We start from the raw sequence: 20,904 nt of genomic DNA on the forward strand, positions 1-20,904 counted from the left end.
ACTCTATAGACTTGTATTTCTACCTTAAGGGTAAGCGTAACATTTACTGTAAGTGGTTTTAAATTCATCAGTCACAGGTCAAACAAAAGAATAGGTTTGCTCTCTTGTTTGAGCTTATTCTTAACTTCCACCATTTATCAAACAATAAAATAATTCCTGCTTACTGCATTTCCCTCATTTTCTCAGTTTGTTTTTGGTAGGTTTCAGTTCTTTCTGCAAGATTTGAGGTCTTCTGACCTGCTGGCGTGTTCGTATTAAGTGCGCGCTTGCATCCACATTATTTTATTCCAGACATTCATGTTCATGCACCCTGATGTGTATCTGCCAAGTCTGCATTTGCTGTATTAGCAGGGTGCACGGCAAAGTCTCAGACGGAAGAAAACTACAAGACTTATCTCTGTCACACAGCTTTTGGCCGAGCCATCTGACTGCTGGTTTATCTGCTCTGATGCACACCCTCTCACTGGGAAAGTGCCACTCCGCCCCCTCCTCCACCTCCTCATTCCTGCTGACTCCCTGCTCGCTGTCCTCTCTCGCCTCGTCGTCTTACCCCTGTCTGGATGCCAGTAGCTGCTAGTCATGGAGGATGCAACAGTCACACACGAGTAAGTGTTTGTTTTTGTTTTTTTGTCCCCACCACTACACATTGTTGTCAGCGCTGAACACAATAGAATTACAGCCAACAGCTCTTTTATCTTACCCAACTTAATAATGCTGCTGTGTTTATTCTCTTCTGCCTCTATGATAAATCATAATAAAAAAAAGAAACAGAAGCTTTTGAATCTGTTGTTACTGCAGCTCCTGCATTTGCACTTCTTGGATTAAAATGCCAAGCTCAATGTGATGTTTGCTTTTAATGCAGAAAAACACGAGGCCAGGTTGCTGATTTGAAATTGTTTCTCTTGCACTTGAGTAACAGTTGACATTTAGATGATGGTGAACCCATCTAACAATATATTTATTCAAAATTTAATTTCAGTGCAGAACCGTTAGTAAACATACCTTTAACATCAGCATTACAAGACGAAGAAGGGGAAAAGGTGGGGGTGTTCACCGCACCTTCAACATCTGTATTACAAGAGGAAGAAGGGGAAAAGGTGGGGGTGTTCACCGCACCTTCAACATCTGTATTACAAGAGGAAGAAGGGGAAAAGGTGGGGGTGTTCACTGCACCTTCAACATCTGTATTACAAGAGGAAGAAGGGGAAGAAGTGGGGGTGCTCACCACAGACTCAGCAATAGCATTTCAAGAGAAGGAAGTGGGGCGGGTCACCACAGGAAGTGAAGATAATTGGGGGTCAAACAAAGCCCCTGCTGCGTTGGAACCAGTAGTGACGCAGCCCGGCCTTGGCATCACCAAAACCACCATCACCACCATCACTCAGACTGGAGGGGACTGGAGCACTGGCCTGCTTGATGTCTGCAGAGACAAGACAACATGTAATGTAGACACACAGCCAGATACTGTATTCCTATGTAAGCCCAGGCCTCTCATCCACAAGACAGTAAGCAAATGTGACATTTCCTTTTAACCCTAAATAATTTAGATTACTTTATAAACACAATAATATTAAAAAAAAAACATAAATATTGATTATTCTAAATAATAATGCCGAATGAAGGCCATAACAGGTTCAACTCATATTAGATTTTTGTCTAGCTTTTGGTAAAAAAAAACACCTGATACACAAAAACAGCAACTCAGCTCATAAAAATATGGAGCAATCTAAAAGTAATGGCCATGCTGTCCAAAGAGACCATTAAAAGGGAGACGCTATAAGGTCACAGAACTTGATGGTCACACCTCATATAAGAGCTCTTCTTTAACAGCAGCTCCTCCACCTTTTGAACTTTAACTTCTTGAACTGTAAGACCATCCTTGGGTTGCTATGGTAATATAAGCTAAAAATAAAGGCCTGATCGACATAATTCCCAGCCCTCTGCCCCACTGCAATAAACTTACACTTTCTGCATTAACTCATTTGAGGAGGCTCTCCAGAGGTATGCTGTTGCCCTTCTACATAGACCTCCCTTAATGACATGCTTTCAGTTGGACAGAGGGCTGGGAATTATGGTGACCAAGCCTTTATTTTCTGTTTTTATTCCCATAGCAACAGACGTTTAATGCAGTATAGGGTGGTACATTGCCCTGCATGAAAATATATATATATTTTTTTAATATCGTGGCTGTAAATGGTCTGTAATACATAAAATATTTCACAGAGGTCACTTTGACACCCTCAGAGATCCTAAGGGGCTTTACTGTTTCACGTTGCATTATTCCAGCTCAGATCATCACTCAGCCTCTGCTGCTGATGGTGCAGTCTCGTTGGAACTAGGTGACCATTCACCAGCTATCCAGAACTCCATTCAGCTAAACCATCAGATGTACCATAGCATACAATTCATATATGAAAAAAAAAGGTTTGAAACTTAGTCTTAGTTTAGAGCCAAGTGCAAATAATTTCAAATAGCAGCAGTTTCAGATATCCATTTACTACCTTTTTCTTCTTCCAGCGGTGCTTTGCATTCTGCGTTATGTCAATATATTGAGATATAGTTAATACTATAATTATAATATTAATATTAATGAATATTACCCATTTATTTTATAGTTCAGTTGCATCATTTCAGTTTTAACAAACTTTTAATAACTCATCTCTTGCGAAAACAATTTAGTATTTAAGCATTTTTTATCACAAGATTATTTATTTTCAGCACAACTGCTTTAAGTAGCTTTTCTTTTAATTAAGATTGCGTAGATTTTTCTAAACTGAAAATGATTGGGAATATTTTGCTTTTCACTTAACTTGTTTCTACAAAATGAAGAGCCAATACATCATCATTGTCTCTTTCTAAATGTACTTTTGGATCTGACAGAGACATATACGAAGGATTTTGTCTGGCGTAAACAAACACTCATGTACCCACATGATGTGCTGCGTTGTGCTCGCAGGTATTCTCGGGGCTCTCGTGCCGTGCTGTTTAGACCTGAGTTTAGCTCACCAATACGGGGAGTGTCTGTGCATGCCTCTACTACCAGGATCCACTTTTGCCATTCGAGTTGGGATCAGAGAGCGCTACAAGATACGGGTGAGTGTGTGTCTATGTGTGTGCAGGTATACAGTATGCTGTACTGTTGTGAGAGCGTCCTTGAAGACAGAGGAAGGCAAATTTGTCAAAATGGACCCTGTTCATAACACCATAAAGTTTTCAATGAAACAGAAACTGCACCACCGCACTCAGTTTTTAGTGCTGTGACGTTTCAGCCATTTTTAAAACTCCAACTCTAGTAAATGGAAAATCGACCCTTGTGCTGCTTCTTTCTAAGTGGTTATCAGTAAAATATTCATGTTATTTGTGTAAATGAAGTTCTGTGTTTGCATTTTTCATCTTATCGTGTACCCATCCTGCTCCCACTACATTGTTGTTGTGTGTGTGTGCTTCTGTATGTGTTTGCATGTAGACATGCACTCATCTGTCCTGCATGCTTATCCACAGGGAAGTGTGTGTGAGGACTGGACTACAGTGTATTGCTGTTACCCTCTGGCTGTATGTCAGATGATAAGAGAAATGAAGTGGAGGATGAAGACTCAGACATATCATGTGTCTACTACACTCGAATGCTCCTAAAGAAACAGCAAATGAGATCTTTTTTTTTTCTTCTTTTTTTCAATTTATCATAAATGTGTGAAGAGCAGCAGAGATTACTGGTATGAACAATAGGATGAATCATTACTCTGAGGTTTGAACTTGCCCCTGAGGGCTTCTTGAATAATAAAAAACAAGCCTGTGATACAAATTCTTAAAAGTGATAGAAAAGGGAAAACTTAAAGTAATGGCATACACTGTGTTAAAGGTACATCTGTAAAACGTGAACCAACACAGATGAGTTTCTTGCCTTTGTTCAATTGCAGATATTTTTAAATGTAGTTAGTTCAAAGATCGTTAAAAGCCATTAAATCTGGATTAATGCATATAGAATAATGCAGAGCAGTTTTTTTATGAAGGTATTGATCCGATTAATTATATTTGAAAGATCAGCTTAACCAACTTTTTACTGCAGCATTAAATTCCGGCACTTATAATTCTTAAATCATCTATAATTTTGGTTTTAGAAACAGCCTGGGTTAACTTCTGTGACTGAGGTAACTGCGCGCCATTTTACATAATGAAAATTTAGAAAGACTCAAGTAAGTTTAGCTTTTTACAATGCCTGTTACCTACACCACTGAAGCCGCTATCACACAGACACTTTTAACACATCAATAACTAGAACACACACAGAAACAAGATGAGCTCCTTACAGTTAAAAAAAAAGATGTGTGATTGCATTAGGAATTTGTACTTAATATTGGGAAACTTTAATAATGGAGAACAACAAAACACATCAAAACAAACTAAAACACACATTCATTTAAAAAAAAAAACTAAATATATTCTTTCTGTTTTCGTAATCTCTTGTCAAAATATGCAGTTTTACTTTTTAATTTTTTTTATATATGTAAGGGAATTTTACTGTTTACTGGTGTTGGTGCTAAGTACCAGCCCTGCACAGGTTGGCACATAACAGGCTGATTATTATTTTTTTTTTTGATAATGTAATGTTTCCTCATGCGGCCATTCTGTTAGTGCATAATCATGCCTGTCTAAACTGAAAGATGATTTTATCCAAGATTAATATAATGTTTGTAATCAATACATTCATTGACTATAGTAATATATTCTTACATGTAACCAGTCTAGACTTTTAAACATTGTTCCAGTGGTTGTTCTACTCACAACAAAGCTTAACACTGTCTGCTATGTTTTGTACCTTTTGCAATTTCTTGATGTTTTAAACCTTATTGCTGGGCAATAATGAGATGAAAGCACAGACTCCATATAAAAGATATGTTTGAACATGAAGTCACCCCCTGGTGAGTGCAGAAAAATTGTGAAGCTTCAAACTGAGTGGTTTTTTTTTTTATGCTTTTACTGTCTGGGTGTTTTGAAACCAGATATGACTGATGGTTGATGTAAGTATGTAAAATGCAATTTTACTGCATTTTTTAAAGAAGAAAAGTCACAGTATAACTTAAAAAAAGATGAAAGGGTGTTATATATAGATCAATAGAATGACAAAAAGCAGACTTGCTGGTTATCAGTAGTGTCCACTGATCCAGTGGGAGTGAGTGGTACAACCAGGATGTAAAAGCTCACTAATCTGAACATAAGGAGTTGTGAAAGTATTCACCAAAGTCTCGCAGGAACACTGGACCATTGCTCGGACAAAGAAATAATTACTTTCAATAACAGAGGTGTGATGGAATTAAAGCATGATCATTTCCACATCAGATGAAACACAATGCAATAAAGCTGGGCAATGCTCTGCAGATGATAAAAACAGTATCATACAAGACAACCATCATGTTTTATCAAACCTGAACACCTAATCAAATGTAACACCCAGACCTCTGAGGGAGGGGAAACCTCAGGATCAGATGGGTCAAGGATTGTCATTCACTATGGGAACCTAACTGTTTGTCTGTTTGTTTGCATATTTAGTGGCATAGAGTTAGGTGGCTCTGACTAAGAACCTTAAGAATACTGCAAGCTTACTGACCAGCAACTTGCCATTTAAAAAGTAAAGCTCGCCTTGCTTTGTCCTCCTTTTTGAAATGTTTATTTGCATTTCAGAGCAAAACCCCCATCAGCAACCCATCAGGAGTTGCCCCCTGCTTCATTCATAGTTTTCACATGACATCAAAGCTACTGGGACACCACGACATTAATGTGACAAATTAATACTACTGGAATTTTCTGGCCCTACAGTGTAAGTGTCAAAATAAACAAAACATTAGATCTTGTTCTTTACCTCCCACATGGAGCCATTATTTACCCATCCAGATCGAAAAAACATGTAGCTGTCTGTACTTTGAAAGCTTTCTTTGTCGCAGCAGTGTAAGGTGAGTGATTCTTTTCAAGATACACTTAGATGTCACTGAACTGGAGCTCTGAGAGAGACATCCCACTTTCAGGGCAAAATATGGATCACAAGCGCCAAAATTCCTAGTTTCTCTTGATATCTTAATATTTCCTCCATGGATAGATGGTACAAGTATTCTTGGCTTGATACAGGCAAAAAAAGCCCCCAAAAACACTTTTGTCCCGCAGTACTACCAACTGTCCACTATTGGCCAGCATGATGGAGTAATGTTTTGCCCTCCAGGGTAGCGAGCACTACATTGGCTTAAATTTTTTACCATATCCATTTTTCATATACAGTCTATGTAGGAGAGCAGTCTAATTCTCACTCAATACATTTATAGACATATATTTAATATATGAATATATTTAAAGTTCAATTCTTTGTAATATAATGCTTTGAAGTCATGTGTTTCAAGCTTCTTGTTTTTAAACACATTCCGAACCAATTTATTATTCTGTATTACTTCAACTGCTTGATTGCACCTCTAAATTTAAAGCCAAATTCAAATCACTGACACTGAGCCACATATATATTAAATACTGGCTGCAGTCGGGTTGTCATTTATAAAAATAGGATACAACAGGAGGCACGATGTCTTTCCAAAAGCAATGTCCCTCGTGTTTTGGATATTAGATGTAGCTCACTGATAACAGTTCATTATTTTTTAGCTTGAAGGTTGTTATAAATTAAGTAACTGTGAAATCTCGTATGTGATATGTGTGACTCACCCGGTTAATTGTGTCTAGAATGCCAAAGGTCACCAGACCCATTAATGTGATCAGTCCCCCTGAGATGTGAAGGAAAGATGAAGTGAGGAAACATAATGCTTCCCAGACCTTGAGGCACAAACTGTGCAATGAGCAGAGGACCCTATCTGCAAATCTCATTTTAATGTCCCATTTAAAACTAAATCCAAGTAAAGCCAGGGAAGAACAGAAAGCTGTAAGCCAATTAAGTCTGACCCAAGGAGTCATTTGGTTACTTAAGTAAACATAATTGCTTTGAAGAGTTTGAAAAATATATTTCCGTGTACAGGATGAAACAAGTGTGTGAGTCCAATTGATAAACACAGCCAACTGCCTCATTAATAAATGTCGTTTGTTGAAATATTCCTTTATGATTCTAGTATTTCATTGGGTTGCATTTTAAAAGTTCTTTTAGCTCAGCCAGGTTTCAAACTGAGTAAAATCACCTGGAAGTATCTAAAGTTATTGAAAACTGGTCAAATTATTTAAAAGAACGGATTCAAATGCTTTGTTTCTTAACCTCCCTGAGCTTGGTTTTGCTTAAGGTTTCTTCCTGTTATAAAGGAGTTTTTCTGTCCCACTGTTGCAAAGTGCTTGCTCATAGGGGGTTTTCTCTGTATTATTGTACCGTCTTTACCTTGCAATATAAAACACCTTGAGGTGACTGTTGTTGTGATTTGGCGCTATAAAAATGAAACTGAACTGAACTGAATTAAATTGCTCAAAATAAATAATGCCATTCATACACATACACAATGTTCTTTTAATTCTCAACATCAACTTCAGGTTCTGTCCAGTCACAAAGAGGAAAAGTGCAATGTTGTTGCTTTTGTGGTTTTCTTGTATCCTTTTCCTTATAGTTGGGCTCCGTCTGGGGATGTTGTGTTTTCTGTTCCGTAGTTGTGAAATGTTGATATTTTTTGCACCTCTGGGCCGCTAATGGAATGTGATTTCCATATTGTTGTTATTCTTTTATCCATGTATTCCTCGATTCCTCCTCTGGCATTCAATCATATTATTAATCTAGTCTGATTGCAGTGGCTCCCTGAACCTGAAATGCCAACCAGAAAGAAGGGATATGAAAATTTATTTATCCGCCACACAGATGGGTCCTCAAAGGGCAAATTTGTTAAGGCTTTCCGATGTGGTCTCCCACCTGGCAGCAGCCTCGAAGGAAATAGGAGAATAGAGAAACTGATTTGCTTTCTAAAGGGAGCGATGTGAATATTAAAATGTAATCATATATTACACAAAGTCCAATTACCATTTCAATAAGTTAATTTGCTGAATGTAAATACATTTTCTTATATCACTGCTATTCTTAAGCAGCCACGTCTTTCTTTTTGGATTGTATTTTGTGCATTTTTAATGTTTTCCCAATCCTTCTCCTTAACCAACACTTAATTAATCACTATTAGACTAAGAGTGGAATAGTGCCTGTTACATAGAAGATTTGCACATTCATTTTAAAGCAGGAACAAATAGATTAAACACAATGATGTGCAAGCATTTTCTGCCAATAATTGCTGCATATAAAACAAAACAAAACATTGCTTTGCATTTTGCTGGGGTTACCTGCCAGTGTGCATCCTACTGTGGACACTGTGATTTCACATTCTACACAGACGACCATAAAAACAGCTTGAACCTTGCTTCTGTGTACCCAAGCACATCAAAGAAACAAAAGAAAACAGATGAACGCTGGCAACAAAGCTTACAAAGTCCCATTTGAAAATAATAAAATAAATAAAACCATTTCAGCCTAAAATATATCATTCTGCTGCAGACGCAGACTCTGGTGCCATCCCTGTTTCTAAACAATACCAAGTCTGTACTATAATTGATAACACCCACATTGTTAGTAGCTCTGTTGTTTTTTTGTTTTGTTTTTTATTACAACTGCACCATAAAATCGTTGCCACCTTAGTACAGTCTTACTTGCTTTATGTCTGGATTACATGCAGAGATTGATAAATCCTCCCACGGATTCGCTGCTCAGTACCTATTGGTGAACTGGAACTGCCTCGAGCCAACTTGCAATGAAGCACTACTGTAATTTCCTTACATACTTGTGTAGTAGCAGTGCTGCTAATATTTCTTCTGTTGTGCCAGATTTACTCAGCTGAGCTAGTGCATTTTCTTAGAGTCCTTTAAATGTAATAAACTTTTGATAAACTTTATTATTTTGTCAGCCCCATTTGTATCAGTGAAAGGATAAATGGGGCTCACTATACTTTCATTTGAAATAACCATAAAGGACAATCAGCACCTGAGTAAAACAATTGCAAGAGAAATTGAACAAAATGACCTTCACAAAATGAAAGGTTTACTGCCGGACTGTATGATCTGACTGCATTCTTTTCAGTTAGGTGCACATAATAAAATGGCAACTCACCGTATAATGAATTACTTAGTGTTGTTTTATGGAGCAGGCCACAAAATGTCAAGTGGTATCAATTAAACGTTACAGGCTTACAGTTAAACCTCAAATACATCTTTAACCCATGACTAGATCAACGAGCACAGCCTTGCCTTACGTCATCTCTACCAGATACAGCTCCAGGTCTGAGCCATTAGGGGACAGTGTTGCCCCAGATCACGGTGCATCTGTCTGCTTGTGATTCCTGCAGCTTCTCAGTGGGGTGAAATCAGTCTTTAGTGCTGATTTGGGGTCACAGTTGGGATTTCCAGAGCAGTAGTAGAGGTCAAGATTTGGAACAGTGGAGCTCTATCTAAGTCAGCAGTCAGACAGGAACCATAAAATATATCTCTGCTGATGCTCTTTCCTGCTGTTTCAGCATGAAGACGACTATCCCTACAGATGCATCAGGTGCAGAGCACAGGCTGTTATTGACAACAGCCCCTCAGGGAGTTGTGTTTGTGTGCGTGTGTGGGTGGATGTGGAAATGTCTGTGTGATATATGCAGGTGTATCATTAATGTGCTCTTAATGAACTGTTACAGAAACGCCACCATTATACTGACACATAAAATACAAAATGTGCTCCCAAAAACAAGAAGCTAAGGGTGGCGTGTTTGGGCTTTCATAAACCACATATCTGACATACATTACCATACACTTCACCTCCCCTTTTGCTTCTTCTTTTCTCAAATGATCAAGCTTTTCTCTTCCATCTCGCACATTTTTACGTTACCATTTTCACACCAGCTAAATCCAGTGCCCCTTTCTGTCAGTAAGCTCAGTCTTCTTCCCTTCATCCTATAATTTCTCCCTTATTGTTAATGTTTTTTCTGTTTCTTACTCCTACTGGTGTGTATCCGGGAAAAAAAGAGAAAGAAAGAGGTGTGGTGAGACCTGCTTAGCAGGAGCAGCCATCCCCCTGGTGATGCTTCTATCCAGGACAACAAATACTACCTGGGGTTTACATAACACACACATACACGCACTTCCTCATACCCTGTCTTTATATCACTTTCTCTGTGATACCCTTTTGCTCATCTTTGTCCTTCATCTGTCTCCCTGTGTTTTTCATTCTTTCACTCGCACGTTACCATTGTGGAAACGGGAGGCACGGGGAGGTGGAGGGCATTCAGCTGCTGTTCAGCCTAAAGCTAAAAGCTTTGGCATGTTTTGGGTTGTATATTTTTTATGTATTGACTCAGAATTTAGGTTTAAAAATGCCAATGAAAATTTTTTATTTTCAATTGTATCAAATGTGTTTCATTTGACTTAATAAAACAGCAACAAAACATTACAATACTGAAGATTTTCTTGCTTTTTCAATATTTGTCCCTCAGCAGGAAATTGTGACAAAAAGCCAAAAGTTTCTGGACAAAGATAATCTGTCTGTGAAGGTTCTCAGTCATCCGGGTCATCTTTGTCTAAAGAGCTTGGAAAGAAAAGCATCTGGACTTCTTGCTTGAAGATGTTTCGCTTCTCATCCAAGAAGTTTCTTCAGTTCTAAGGTCACATGGTGGAGAGTCCCAAATTTAACCCCCCTGGGAGTAACCCCCCAAAGAGGGACAAAAGGACCCCCTGATGATCCTCTACCTAATAACATGAGCCAAGGTGTGAAAGCGGGTGTGGGTCACAATCAGCCAGGGTTTCGGGTACGCTCATTGTGAAACCTGGCCCCACCCTATCATGTGATTTCCTGAGGTCAGATGGCCCAGGATGTGAGTGGGCGTTAAGGCGTCTGGGAAGGGATCTCAAAACTGGATTATAGATGGCAGACAGTTGGTGTTGTAAACCCCCGCCTCTGTTCAAAGATGGTCGCTCACAGTGGACCTCGCTCAAATGGCTTCTTTCACTCCTCTTTCAAACCATCTGTCCTCTCTGTCCAAAATGTGGACATTGGCATCCTCGAAGGAGTGACCTTTGTCCTTTAGATGCAGATAGACCGCCGAGTCTTGTCCCTTGGAGGTGGCTCTTCTATGTTGTGCCATGCGCTTGTGAAGTGGATGTTTGATCTCTCCAACTTAACAATGTGGTGTATGCTGTACAGTGTAGCGAGGAATGCCCAGACCTTTGCATTAGAGAGACCAAACAGCCACTCCAACACAGCTGATTCAAATGGCTAAATTACCTCCTCACCAAGTTCTCCAGAGGCCTGGTAATGAACTAATCATGTGATTCAGGTGTGTTGACCCCAGGTGATATCTAAGACCTACAGGACCCTTGAGGCCTGGAGGTTTTAGATATCACCCACCCCTGATCTAACAGGTAAACTGGATTATGCAACAAAGCAGTGATGCCACGCACAGCAGCAAATTTACAACAGAATGGCTGAAAAAGAAAACAATCAAGGTTTTGCAATGACCCAGGAAATGCCATGGTTCTTGGTCAGTGTTTTGTGTTTTTTGGACTTTTTCAACATTATAAGGTCATTGTTTTGTTTTTTTGTTTTTTTTTATCGCAAGGAGTGATTTATGTTTCCTAGCCTCTGCTGGTATATGTCTTGATGCATGCTCAACCATCCAGGTAAGGAAATCACCAAAAAGCTGATTCTTTACGTAACGTTTTCAGTGGGAGAAATGTTATGTTACTCATCCAAGCGACTCCTTCAGTCTGACTGAAGAATCAACTTTTTTGGGACTCTGTTGGTATAATTTAGTCTCCTTGTGCTTATGAGTTTTCTGTTATATTATGTATCTCTAGGGTAATGTAAATTAATTTAGGTAGAAAAGACTACAGTACTCCCTCACTGTAAAAAATGTCTGTAAAAATTACAGTAAATAACTGTGAAATGGAAATGGTAAATGACCATTAAATCAAAACTAGTAAATTACTGTAATATGTATGTTAAATTTCTGTTAATAGACAAATGGTAAATTGATTTTATTTTTACACTGCTAATATATTGAAAAAACAAATTTTGAGTGATACGGCACATTGTCTTTCAAAACAACAGGAGAAATCTGTAACATTCTTTATAATTAATCACCCTACAATTTACATAATTCTGTATGAATGACAATGTTTCCTGCTTTTTTTCATTTGAATTTACAACTGTATATTAGCCCTTTAAGACCTACTATAGAACCAAGTCTGCCAGAGCTATTATATTTTTACATGCTGTAGTGCCATTTTTGGGAGCATATCAAGTTGCTATACATCAATGCAACCATTATAGCCCAAATTTTAATAATATGTATGCATTAAGTGCATAGTAATTACATAAATTGCAAAAAAGTGCAATAAACTACAAAAAAAATTGAAAATCGTTTTTGTTTTTTTTAACATATATTTCTAGTTAGAGAAATTTAAGGGGCTTATCCCTCAAAACTGTAAATACAAAAAAGTTGCACAAAATAGTTTCCCACCACAGGAAATTTATTTTGAGTGTCTTCATAGTTTTATTTTTGAAATACACCAATTTTTATATACTGCAGGAAAAACGAAGATAAATATTATAGTGCAAATTTGCAAAAAAACAGCATATGCATCGAAACAAACTATTTCCAGCAGTGCAATTTGAGTTCTAAGCATCCCAGAAACAACAAAGAAAGTCATAAAGTTAAACATAACTTTTAAAAACACCAGTATAGGCTTATGAGGCCCTGATGGTAAAAAAAAAACTACATTTCCGTGAAAATGACGTCACAGTTTTTGCAAAGCTATATGTGGAAGGAAACCAGGACCTAGGACAAGCTGATGGCATAAGATGTAAGTAAAACTCCTCCGGTTTCATATGCAAAAAAATTTATTGCGCTAGCTTACACGGTTGCAGTTCTACAGGGATTTACGGAAAACGGAGTGTGCCTGCTCCGACCGGTTTTAAAGGGTTAATCACTCAAAACATATCGTACTTTAACTTTAACAAAATGTCAAAACAGTGTTAGAATTATTGAGAAAATTATGATGAAAATAAATGTGAATATTAACAAGCTCAGATTGTCTGATAAAACACTATAGCTTAATAGTAAATACAATCAGTTACTAAAATTAGTATTTGTATTTGCTTTCAGGCTAAAAGAAAAGAAAGCTAATCTACACTGTGCATCTGAATAACAAATGCAAGTCCTCAAACACGTTTGATCCAAAACCTGTTCCAGTTCCTACGACACCATCAGAGACTTGAAAGCCCTCTACTGTCAAGTCTGGTTAAAAAGAAACTTTGTGAAACCACTGGAAGTATCAATTGTTTCAAATTTGATTTGACTGTTTATTATGTACATTTTTGTTTTTGGTTGTATTAAGTTTAATATTAAATCAATGTTTCTATTGTTTTTTTTATTATTGTTTCTAGCAAATTATAACAAAAAGTCAATGAATGTAAATTTTATGCCAATCAGCCGTATTATGTTTCAGTGCAGCTGCCAGTAATTGAATACAAATAAGAACTTTTGAATGAAAAAAATCATGTATCATATTATACAGCTCTTCTTTGCTTTTTCAATAGGAGACGATAATCAGGCTTATTAAAAAATGTATTTTGACAAGTTTTAACAGGTTTTTTTATTGTGCAAAAAACAACAGTTCACTGTGAATGTTACATTTATTAGCAAAGTATACCATTATGTATTCTGCATCATTACTATATTTTCCAGAGTAAAATTCTGGCAACCACAGCTGCCAGTAATTTACAGTAATACTGAACTTTTTTTTAAAAATATAATAGCATATTATTTTTATATAGTTTCACTGTATTTAATGATGCAAGTCCATAATCAGGTTAATGGAGTATGTGTTGTTTTCATTAATTCATTAATTTTGTGTTTTGAGTCTGGGTCTATGTTTCTGTGTTTATTATGTTTCCTGTTTTATTTTGATAGTCCTTGTATTATGTCTTTTTTGTTCACGTTTGCTTCCCCTGTCTCGTTATATTGATTTGTTCCAACTGTATTCCCCTGCTGTCTCCACTCACTCACCAATCACTTGGCTGTGTATTTATTGTTTCAGTTTCATCAGCTCATTTGTTCAGTGTTTCCTAGCTCCTTGAGTCTCCTAATGTTTGCTTAATTCAATTCCGGTGATTTGACATTGTTAGTTTCCTTTGTATGTCATGATCTGTTTGTGTACCTGGACATTCAGCCAAATAAACATCTCACCTTTTGCTAAGATCCTGTCTCCATGCATCTGTATTTGAGTCCTCTTTTGCTAAACCCAAGGAAAAGTCCAGATTTCATGCAAATACTGTGGTAGGAGAGCATTGCAAAATCGAGTTCCTTGCAAGGCATAATGAACTGAAGAAATATTGAAGAAAGAAGGAAAAAGAAAAAAGGAGCCAAAATTCCTCCATAATGATATGAGAGACTGATAAAGTCAGAAAAGGATTACTTCAAATTATTGCTTCTACTTTTATTAGGTCCTGATATATAAAACCTTAGAACTCAAAGAGGATATATTTTCTTCTATGACTGAATATGTACTGCTGATGCATTTATCAATTTATCATTTGCTTGGCAAGAAAAGGGAGGATCCTTTTTTTTTTTTTTCATGAAATAAGCTATGCATCATTCGAGGTCATTAAACAGTGATGGTTGCCAGAACTTCATCCAGCATTAATTAAAATAAACAAATATGGCCATGTTTACAGTTTTACCATGGATCATACTGAATTACATGGCTGAATTTGTTTTTAAAAAAAAGGCTTCGAAAGCATTAAAACATGTGATAATGAATCTAGCAACAACAAAATACGTTGTGTACTGTGGTGAATGTATTGGTCATATGGCACGTCACCTAGAAGCTAGAAGAAATGTGGACATAAATCATTTTTATATAACTAAGCTAGGGCAGAAAAATCTAACTTCAAAGTTAAATTTCAATTAGATGTACAGTATGTGTCAACTTCAAACACGGTCTGATGTGACCACATCTTGTGTGTGAGCTGAAGCAACATGAGGCAAGGGATTGAACTCAAAGGAGTTCAAAAAGATTGTGAGGTTTCTTGCAGGGGAAAAAAGTTTTCTAACTATGGAATAAGTTCCTCTTTCCAAAAAACAAACAGACAAGAAAAAAGGAAATAAAACATGATATTAAACAGGATCATGGCAAAAAAATAGTCAAAAATAGTATAAAAAGCTATCACCGGAATCGTACACCAATCAAAACTGGAACTGTCACGTTTAAAGATTTGAATGTACAAAAATAGCAGAGTGGCAAATGGCAGGAATATCTATGGCCTCCTAGCACATCTGTGGGAACTGAATGCCTGTGTTTTTAGTCAGAAAGGCATCTCTGATGAATGTCAAGAATGTCATCTATTCTCATTTGAGCACCCTGGAGAAGGGGCTCTTGCATGAATCTATCTATTGTGTCAGGGTGGTGATTTACATACGGCACTTATGTCTCTTTCTCTCTCTCTCTTTTCGTCAAAGTGTTTCCAGTGTTTTCATATCCACTGTGGAGCTACAATATATAAACTGAAGTGCTCACAATGCACTGCTCCCTCCACAGTTCCTTTGGTAAAAGCATATTTTTTTTTATGTGAACATCGATTATAAAGTGCTTTCTTTTACTGCTACTGGTCACCTTCTGAATTCCTCCCTGCTGATTTAGACGGTCCATACTGTGTTGGGAGCACTATTTTTTCCCCCCCTTTTTTTTAACAGCTAACAGAAAACCGTAGGGGATAACCCTTCCATTTGAAAGTGTCATGATGGCTCCTTTCTTGTGCCAACTTCAAAGTAAATGTTTAGGTCATTCCTTCAGTTTGCCAGAAGGACATTTTGCCATTTCACTTGACAGCTACAAGTTACAGACTTTCAACAGAGGCCCTTGCATGCAGGTGTTACTTCACCCTTGGTTGACCTGTAACCTGTGAATTAAACTTGCTTCCAGCCTTTATGCTAAGCTGAGGTAATTCGGGGCACCAGTTTAAGTACGCTATGCACAGATGTTAGATTCATGTGAAAATCAGAGTTAAGAAAATATACTTTTTTTTCAACTAGTCTTTTAAACAAACCAAGATTTTGTGTATTATAGTAAGATATGTAGTTAATTACTTTTTAATTCCATTGTAGCAGTGCATCAACATAATTCACCAGCCTCTTCACATGTCAGTAATATTACACAGAAATAATTTCTTCTTATAAAATAAAAATGGCAAATAGGAATTTTAAGGAAAGTGATTTAGCAAGTTTAGCAAATATTTTTGGTGCTTAAAAATATAATTTTTAATATAGTGGGAGAGATTATAAGTAATGAAGAATTAATTGGGAAATTTGAAATTTATGGGACAACTTCTACCTTATTATTAACATATGTTTTGTGTTAGTCTTAAAAAGGAAAAAAAAACTATTGCATTAATACTGCATTATATAGTGATATATAGCATCATTTCCTAACATTACTGTATTCTGAAGTATAACTATTTATATGGAACAGTACTTCTTATTGATACATAAATGTATATACAGTGAGATGAGGAGGAAAAATGCTTTTAAAAAACAAATTTTTTTTTTTTTGTGTGTCCCGTTTGGATCTTTAGCCATCAGAATTGTTGTCTTAAGGCCAAGAAAGATGCCAAGCGGATTTATTTTACCAAGTGGATCATCATGGCCTTGCCATATTGGTCCATTTGATTGACCTTTATTATAATTATGAATTTATTTTATTTTCAGTTGCTACAAACGGGACAGGACAGGGAGAAAGAATGAAAGAAAGAGAGGGAGAGAAAGAAAACCAAAGGGGAGAAGAGATGGTGAGAAGGGGGGGAAGAAAGAAAACAAAACAAAACAAAACAAAAAAAAACATCTGGGTCACCTGTATGGAGAAAAAAAACAGAAGAGAAAGCAAACAACAAAGAGCAACATAGTAAAAAAAAACAAAAAACGGCACCATCACAATAAACTAGCTAGCAGTAGATATCAGTAGATACTAAATAATAAACGATATTGTGCAGCACGCAAGATAGACAGCGCACAGTGTGCTTTGAGGCAGCAGCCAAGAAAGCTGTAGTCCGCGTCTGTGAATACCCGTGTGTACACCTGTGTGGATCAGCATGCTTGCATTCCAAAGGTTTCTCCTTGTAACGATCTGCTAGGGAGTGTGGGGAGCCACAGCCCCGTCCTCCAGGGTATGAAGCAGGTATGGAGGAGATCAAAACTCCAGACATCCAGAGGCCCCCAGAACACAAGAGACCATGGAAGACCAACAGAGGGGCAGCCGCGCCACTGTTCCAGTAAGGGCTGAGGAGAGTCCCAGATGAGGGCTCGCCCAGCAGCCGCGGAGCAGAAGTCAGGGGGAGTTGCAGTGACGCGCCCGTGAGCTCCGCCGGCCCCCAGCTGTGCCTGAGTGACCGAGCCCCAGGCCGAGAGGCCGGGGGCACCCCACCTCCAAAGGGGCCCGAGCGAGCCCCAGGCCCCAGGCCCCGACAAGCGGCCGCCAAGGAGTGAGCCGGTGTGTACCCGGACGCCCACCCCCAGACACAAAGAACCACCAACACATCGACACCTGAGGGAGTCCGCCACCGGCTCACTCGATAATATATGTAGCTGTGCCTAATAGCTGACATAACAGGCTTGTGGCTTGTGTTGCATAATGTTTTTATCTCTATTACACACACACTTCCACAGTCCTGCCATTGATGTGGGTGTTCTTTCATCTACTGGCACCTCAGAAGTGTGTGTGTGTGTCTGTGTGTCTGTGTGTGATTACTACATGTCAAAAGGCTGCAGTGCAGAAAATGTGTAGGTGTGTGCTGTGAAGCCAGTTGCAGTGGTCCAGAGAGGAAAAAAGAGTGAGTGTGAATGAAGTCTTGGGGATTCTTCTCTATCCTGCAACCTTTATGCACTTCTTTTCTGCATCTTCCCCCCCTTATTCCTCCTATGCTTGTGATCACAGGGGATCTTGACCCATTTCTCATCGTAACTTCCCCAGCTGCAGATCATTAATGATTTAACTATAAACCCTCTGATTCATATTTGCAACTTTTGACATAATAATTATCAGGAAGAGAAGGAATTTATATACAGCCAACAACACATGTTGTGTTTTAGCTAATACGCACATAAGCACTGGGTTTATCATTTCTATTGTTATGGATCAGGGCTTACACTAGCAATTTAACACTGAGAGCATCTGTGTTGCGTTCTAACTGTAATGTTTCACCGTGTGTTTTGCGAAGTGGCTCTCGATTTTATTTTTACCAAAGTCCTGTTAAGCAGCGCAAAGCAAATCAGGAAGGGAGGAAGTCAGACAGAGAGAGAATCCAGTCTTTGCAATAAAAGACCCTGTGCAGAGTGAATGAATCAGTTTCTCAAACCCCCCTGGTGTAATTTGAAGCCATGCAATAGCAGAACAAAGTGCAGTTGGACATGAAATGTCAAAGACTCACACCCAGTATATTCCCAGAGTTAGAGTTTTGGTCTACCATTGGTGGTAATTTGCCTGGGTTGGCATAAGAAACAATGAGTAGCAACCAGACTGGATAAGAAGCCTACTCACACTTTTATAATTCCCTCATTAAAGTATCAGAAGACACAAGATATTTTTTTTTTATTTAAACTGAGCCCGACTAATTATTTTACTTTGTTTTTATTATGGTTTCTATCAGAAATCAGTCGGAGGGTTGAATATGTGAACCAGAAAAATTCCATACCAGATCATAAGGTCCTGGATGGAAGCTGATGATACACTGCGGTGACCTATTCTAATGAAGAAAAGTAGCTGTGGTAGTTTCTGTTTATGGCTCACTTAAGTTGAAGCCAATTTTCTATTAGTCACTTAAAGAACAGTAAAATTAATGAGGTGAAGTCAAACTTGACAAAGGCTGTGTTTATATGCACACGATAATAGGATTATTAGAGCAAGGTACAACTCCAATTACGTTGTTTATCCGGACTGACTGATTAATATTCCCTTTTCCATGCTACAGCCTGCACTTAATGTTTGAATGTGGTTTCTTCCTGCAACACTAAAATGTCAGTGTCATTCCTTTATTCAACCCAACAACCTAATGTTTCACTCACTGTGCCACACTCTCCCCTCGTCACAACATCCATGAACGATGGTGTATTTAACTGTAGTTTATGTACTGTGGAATATAAACAGAGATGTCTTTCAGAAAAGACTTCCCCATAGCAACTCTTACAGAATGTTGGTTTGTAGCCCTGAGAGTATTAATAAAAGATGAAACATAGTAAAGGACAGAGTGAATGCTGCAGGCCCTGATAGTATCATCCCCAAAGTTCTGAGGACCTGTGCTTGCCAGCTGTCTGTGATCCTGAGTCACAATTACAGCCTGAAGTAATCTGAAGCAGAGAAGGCACTGGCACTGTGGAAATATCCGTTTTAGTTTCCATAGCGAAGAAGCTGACAACATTAGAGCTTAATCAGTATCGACCGGTTGCTCTCATATTGGATGTGATGAAGGTACTGAAGTGACGGCATGTAGAAACATCTCTAAACACCTTCTATATTGCACATAGACCAAATCGGGGAGTGGATGATGCAATCATCTACATGGTACAGAGAGTGTAGCCACAGCTAGATGCTAATGGCTACAGAGTGCCCTTCTTAGAGGGCATTTAATACTTTCGAGATGTTGCTATGGGAAATGTCAGTGAACACAACCATCTTGTGGATTACTGACTATCTGATAGAGAGGCTGCAAGATATGAGACTGGGCGGTGCTCTGTCACGTGAGACTGCAGCTAATGCCACCTGCAGGAATACTCTGATAATCCTGCAATGGATGTATGTTGGAGTGATGGGCAAGTGAGGAGCACTAGTGGTCTGCTGGGGGAGCAGCATTGGAGCTGGTGACACCAACAGACTGAATAAACTGATCAGAAACACTGGCTCTGGGATTGGCTACCCTTGGCTACACACTTTTAAACCTGTGGTGAAGACTTCAAGCACCCTGAGGCAGCTGTTCAATTTAACACAGAAAATTCTGTTTTGCTTTGCTAATTTAGAACTATCTTATATTATTATTATTATTATTATTATTATTATTATTAATAATAATAATAATAATAATAATAATAATAATAGGATTATTATTATTATTATTATTATTGATAATAATAGGATTATTATTATTATTATTATTAATAATAATAATAATCCTATTATTATTATTATTGTTATGATGGCATGTAACAAGATAATTGATGAAATATGGGATAAAAAGTATTTCTTAGTTTTCTTGGCTTGATATACATTTTTATATTATCATCATCAGTAATAAAATAACAATAACATTTTCTAAAGTGTAGGTAAAAAGTCAAATCAAAGCCACAAAGCCAACACTGATGGATATCGTAATTGTCAATAGTCAGCATTTATCTAGCCCATTTTTCCACTTTTTATCCATACTTACTTTGTATTTTTTTTGTTCTAATGCGGATTTTGTGGATATTCAGGGAGGATATTCATACAGTGTTCGGATTCACTGCATCTTTAAGGATTTAGTAAAGAATTGCTGTGAGAAAAAAAAAAACACTGCACCCAGCCTGTGTAATGTTTTTTGGAATAAGGTGCTTGTTTGTTTATTTGAATTTCCTCAGAGACCAAGTGTAACATTAGTCGATCAGCTTCACTGTCCAAATATAAAAATGATTAATTAGCAGCAAATAAAATGCCTATGCGCGTTTATCTATACACAAAGTACATAGATAATTGACAAATGCGCTAGATTTCAGTAACACTGGAAGTTTAAAAAGACATCAAAACAACATCTAGCTCTCTGGAGCTCATTAAGACACACACTCAGACTTCCTAATATCAGAAGTTCTTTTGTGACAGGTGTGTGTGCAAACAGCATACATACTTTTG

At 37.8% G+C, this 20,904-nt stretch overlaps 1 protein-coding gene across 2 annotated transcripts; it reads left to right on the plus strand.

Moving 5' to 3' along the window:
- The first annotated feature begins 490 nt into the window (after positions 1–490).
- plac8l1 (PLAC8 like 1) lies at positions 491–7,589 on the plus strand. 2 transcript variants are annotated; one of them, XM_086309175.1, is made up of 4 exons: positions 491–605; positions 980–1,476; positions 2,957–3,093; positions 3,502–7,589. In XM_086309175.1, exons 1-4 carry the CDS (start codon positions 580–582, stop codon positions 3,631–3,633), a joined length of 792 nt encoding a protein of 263 aa, XP_086165301.1. In that variant the 5' UTR covers positions 491–579; the 3' UTR covers positions 3,634–7,589. The 2 variants fall into 2 exon arrangements, with proteins under 2 accessions (XP_086165301.1, XP_086165302.1); XM_086309176.1 differs by having other exon boundaries at positions 980–1,440.
- Positions 7,590–20,904: the final 13,315 nt, after the last annotated feature.

This window comes from Aulonocara sp. 'chitande type north' Nkhata Bay, linkage group LG10, assembly GCF_057382095.1.
Source record: "Aulonocara sp. 'chitande type north' Nkhata Bay isolate Kocher_YH1m ecotype deep benthic linkage group LG10, A_spYH_male_GT1.1, whole genome shotgun sequence".
Classification (NCBI taxonomy): domain Eukaryota; kingdom Metazoa; phylum Chordata; class Actinopteri; order Cichliformes; family Cichlidae; genus Aulonocara; species Aulonocara sp. 'chitande type north' Nkhata Bay.